Source organism: Nicotiana tabacum, chromosome 16 (assembly GCF_000715075.1).
Source record: "Nicotiana tabacum cultivar K326 chromosome 16, ASM71507v2, whole genome shotgun sequence".
NCBI lineage: Eukaryota > Viridiplantae > Streptophyta > Magnoliopsida > Solanales > Solanaceae > Nicotiana > Nicotiana tabacum.
In genome coordinates, this window is record NC_134095.1 from 123,137,887 (window position 1) to 123,143,242 (window position 5,356).

Below are 5,356 nucleotides of genomic sequence, written 5' to 3' on the forward strand. Positions count from 1 at the left end.
TTACTAATATAGACTTTAACGTTTCTAATGTGGGTCCCTTCTATCTCAATCTCAAGTGCCTTTCGACTCATCATTTGTTTAAAATAATCATCAAAATTTTATGCTTTAAATAGTTTATAACTTTTCATTTGACCTAGATTTCGTCATCAATCACAATATGCTATTGGCTGCGAGACTTTAATATGATTTTCAAAATGCATATAGCTTCTCCTAAGATTGACTTTGAACTGTTATCCTTTCTTTTTTTCTTTTTTCCCCTTCTTATTCATACCATTCCCACCTTAAATAATTCCTGTCCCAATCATCACTAACTTTTCTTCCTTGTAAGCATCATTGCATGTACTGTTCAGCAATTATCCAAAGAAACTCAACCTTCATTAGGATTTCATGATATGCATGTATTAAACTATCCATATGCATTACATACATGTATGATGCCTTTTCTTTCAATAAAAACTACACGCCAACTATGCCTCAACCCAAAGATCGACTATATAAATTAATTCATATTTTAACTATTTTTAGGTTAGTCATCAACTTACCACAACTCGCCTTCTTTAGCTGGACCTGATACCAACTATGCTAACATATATGCATCAACTTTATCTTAGTCACTAACTAGTTGGTGTAGGCTGTATGTATCCTTTTCATAGTTTAACTATTTTTAGATTGGTCATCAACTTACCATAACCCTCCTTCTTTATTTGGACTTCGTATTGTGTGTTCTTTACTTATACGCAGAGTTGATGTCTTTTCCTTCATTGTGCTTCATAAATGAATAAACTATTTCATTATCTGCTTTCATCAGCTCCTCACAGTACATTTAACTTATTGTGACTGAATCTGACCCACAATTCTCAAGCCTTCTGCTCCTATAAAACCTGCCCATAACTTAAAACCTTAACAAATTTTATCTGCAAACTAAAGCTTCTCTCCAAATATATTATCACCTTCAAATATAGTCAATCATGATTTCATCAGAGGCTGCAGCAATCCACTACTTTGCTCCAGAAAACAACCCCTCATCATTTCCTACTGATTTCGGCTTCATGCACAAAAACTTACCAGCATTCCAATACAACACATTCTTAACAAACAACAATATACAAAATTATCAGGCCTCTTTTCCTGTTCAAGACTTCAGCCAACAACCCTCATGCATCAGCAGTAACTCGACCTCTGATGAATCGGAGGAACAACAAATCAGAGTCATCGATGAACGAAAGCAAAGGAGAATGGTATCTAATAGGGAATCAGCTAGAAGATCAAGGATGAGGAAGCAGAGGCATCTTGATGAGCTATGGTCTCAAGTTCTTCGCCTTCGAACAGAGAATCAGAATCTGATGAATAAACTAAACCAAGTCACAGAATCTCATGACAGAGTCATTCAGGAGAATATGCAGCTCAAGGAAGAGGCTTCCGACCTTCGTCGGATGATTACTGACATTCAAATTGACAGTCCTTTCCATGCTTTCAGTGACTTCGACGAGGTTACGTGCAACACTGCTCATCTCAAGGCTGAATCATCAAACCAATCCACTAAATAGAATTTTACTTATCTGCTTCTCTGAAAATGAGTTGTTTTACTAACTTTAAGGATTCAGAGAGGAAAGGAAGAGAAAATGAGAGTGAGCTGGAGATATTTTCTAAGTTTTTCCTTCTTCATGTTGTTAATTCTCTTTTACCTGAATGCAAACATGAGTCTTTAATTCATGTGCTGAGTATCATTTTAGAGTTAAGCCACTGCAGTTTTCATTCACATATTACTCCATACTTTCTATATAATAACCATTCACTATAAAAACCAGTTTTTCTCGGAACCGATTTTTATATTATGTTATAATATATATCTTCTATAACAACACTTCACTCTAGCATCCAAAAAATATCGGATCAAACGAGACTGTTATAAGAGATTTGACTGTACTATTAATTTGGACCTCTCCTCTCGCCGCATAACTCACTGTCTGCACGTTGAATCAAAATCTATGAAAGTGAAAACACCAGTATGGCATGATCAAAAAATCAAAGTCTCCACGATTAGTTCACTACTTCAGTCATTAGATTACCATCTGAACTGTGGCAAGAAAAAGAATATCAAAGTTCTTCACATTTTTTAACAGGTGAACAAAAGCCAAAAGATTTGGCAGGTTGGCAAACTAAAAGCATCACTGTGAACATTTTCTTTTGCATATCAATTATAGAATAAACAAGGTTACACAAAAAAACATAGTGTACAAACTACAAAGAGAATGACCATCTGAAATTTGAAGTCAGCCAAAGGGTTCTATTTGTGAGGTGTTTGCCATAATTTTCTTATCGTATTTGATTTTTCTATTTGTTGAAGGAAAGGATAACATGTTTATCTTAATTGGGTTTTCTTTCTTGTAAAAGGGAATTACAAATCTTCCATATTTGGCTTGTCCTTTTTCTCGTAGGAAAATGTTTGGACTTCTATAAATTGAGGATCATTCCTTCTCATTCAGCAGCATCCACAATGTAGCCATGTGGGGTTTGAGAGTCATGTTTAGGGGGAGAATTTTACGGGACAAGTGTTAGTGTGTCACTTGTGTTTGCCTCTTCGTGAGGTTGTTCTCTCGATATTTTGTACTCTCTTTTATTATAGTGGATTGCTCATTTCCGCCGTGGACATAGGTCAATTGGTCGAACCACGTTAAATATTTGTCTCATCAGGTATATTTCTCTTCTGTTATCTGCTTTATCGTTGTTCAAGATTTGCTTTGCTAGCTTCCACATGACACTTAATTTTTTCGGTTCTTAACATCGTTATCAGTAAGTCCTGTATTGCACAGAATAGCACAAGCAACAAGACAAATGGAAGTGGAGCTGCTGGTAATGGTGGCTCATAATTCAAAGGGACTACTATAAGAAGCAAAACATATTGAAAAGGCAATCCACTATGATTCCAGCTAATGTTTTTAACTTTTCTAAGGACAGAGGACATCAGGTCATGTCATCCAAGAATTTGTGGTTTGTGGACTATACATAAGAAACCATTCTTCAGGTGTTATTGGTTTGCTTTATTCCTTCTATCTTTCAACGTCTCTTGCGTTAGCATATCCACATATTCTCAGTCATACGTTACAGTTCTCTCTCTAATCTATCTATCTATTTCTATTATATGCAGTTTCATGCTTGTTTAATTAATAAGATCGTTTAACATACAACACACTGTTGAGACAAAATAATCCACCCTACTTATTTATGTGCTTCCTCTGGAATAATAGGTTATCATGCAAAGAGATATCAACTACCAATCAAACTATAATGAAATGTACAGCAGAACACAGACTGGCGTAGCAGTGAGCAATCTAACAAAACAAAAGCGACTGATTGTGGCATCAGGGAGGCAGGGGCGGATTTACATGGACCCGAAGCGATGTCACAGGACACCACTTCGTCGAATTTTTTAATTATATATATATAATAAGTAAAACAGAAATACAAGATAAAATCATTAAAAGTGACACCACTTGCATCGAAATAACTCGATAGTCTAACAGTTGACAGCTTCAAGTTTGATGTGAGAGGTCTTGGGTTTGAACTTTTTTGGCTCTACAAAATATTTTTTGACTGTTACTTGCCTATTGCTAGAAATAGTGACACCGCTTATGAAAAATCGTGCCCACTGCAGGGAGGGATCAACAAAAGCTGGGATGATAAAACACACCCCCTTGTTATTTGCTACTTTTGGAGCCAATAGCCCTTGTTCTAAAAAATTTAAGATGTTAATAGGATAACAAAAATCAAAGCTATTAAATGATATTATGCAACTAATTTAGCACTACACGTGATATTTCTACCCATTGGAACACAGGAAAGATATTTTTTTATTATTCATTAAAAATATAAGGTAAGACTGCGTACAATAGACCCTTGTGGTCCGGCCCTTTCCGAACTCCGCGCATACCGGCTGACTTTTTTCATTGCTAATTTATTTGAGTTCATTCAAATTAGAGAGGCTAAGGAAATGCAATCAAGTATACTTTGGTGGCAGCTGAGGGCACCATCTTACATGATTTTCTCTGCTTGACCTTGAATAGACCTATCGAACAATCAACCGGCAGTATTAGGTATGACCTTGAATAGACCTATCCAACAATCAACCGGCAGTATTAGGTACATACTTTCCCAACATAGGTGCAACTAGGGGTGGCAAATGGGCGGGTTGAGTTGAATTTGGGTGGGTCAAGATAGGTTAGGTTAATAAATGGGTCATTGCCCAACCTAGTCCAAAGTGTACTTGGGCTATGATGGGTTGAGCCAAGATGGACTAAACAATGGGTCATAACCCAACTCGCCCAACTTGACGTAAAAATTGCACGGGACGCTCTATTTGGTCGCCCCATTTAACATATATCCATATTTTTAAAAACTTTTAACTTGTACCCACTTTTTAAATAACTTCAGCTCACTTTCTCCTCCTTCATTTTCTTCTTCTTCTTCTTCTTCTTCTTCTTCTTCTTTTTCTTCTTCTTTAGGGGCTCTCATTCTTATTCAATTTTATGCATGCAACTTCAGCTAACGAGAATCTTCTTACTGCCCAGATTGCTCAGAAATGCTTAACAACAATGGACAAAATGCTATGCATGTTGCTATATTGAACACTCTATAACTGAAGTTTTTGTGCTGTAACTGGAAACTTCAGCTCTAGTATGTAATATTAATAGGTGGTAAAAAAAACTTCAGCTCTAGAGTTTGAAGTTTTTGTGTTGTAACTGAAAACTTCAGCTCTAGTATGTAATATTAATAGGTGGTAAAAAAACTTCAGCTCAAGGAGTATCTGCTTCACGCCGCATGGACTTCTATTTCACGTGAGTCTCTGCTTTTTCTCCATTTGTTTACTTTGAGATTTTACAACGAGCACTTGCCCCGTGTAGCTGGTGTATATATCAAAACAATACTACACGAAATGTGTCTTTTACGTAAAATTTATAGCACTTAATTATGATTAATTCATTAGTATATAGTTTCTACCTCAATTTATTACTTTATGTTAATATGATTTGATGTATACCTATTTCGGATTACCAATCCACACATTTTCACTCTATAACTGAAGTTTCCCTGTTACAAAGACAAAAAATTAAAGTTTTTGTGTTGTAACTGGAAATTTCAGCTCTAGTATGTAATATTAATAGGTGGTAAAAAAACTTCAACTCTAAAGCTGAACTTCAGGCCCGCTACTAGAATGTTGAAGTTTTGCGTGATTGCCTTTGCTACTTCAGCCATGTATGTTGAAGTTATGCGAAAAAGCGGGTACGCTTGCAATTTTTTTTGCAAAGCGGGCACAAGTTAAAATGTAACACAAAAAGCGGGTATAGATGTAAATGCC

At 35.9% G+C, this 5,356-nt stretch overlaps 1 protein-coding gene across 1 annotated transcript; it reads left to right on the forward strand.

Moving 5' to 3' along the window:
- The first annotated feature begins 554 nt into the window (after positions 1 to 554).
- Positions 555 to 1,713, forward strand: LOC107799762 (basic leucine zipper 43-like). Its single transcript, XM_016622905.2, has one exon. The coding sequence runs from the start codon at positions 969 to 971 to the stop codon at positions 1,545 to 1,547; it is 579 nt and encodes a 192-aa protein (XP_016478391.1). The 5' UTR covers positions 555 to 968; the 3' UTR covers positions 1,548 to 1,713.
- Positions 1,714 to 5,356: the final 3,643 nt, after the last annotated feature.

What these genes read in the sequence shown, in the direction of transcription:
- LOC107799762 (XM_016622905.2), top strand. Translation starts at nt 969, where the DNA reads ATGATTTCATCAGAGGCTGCAGCAATCCACTACTTTGCTCCAGAAAAC.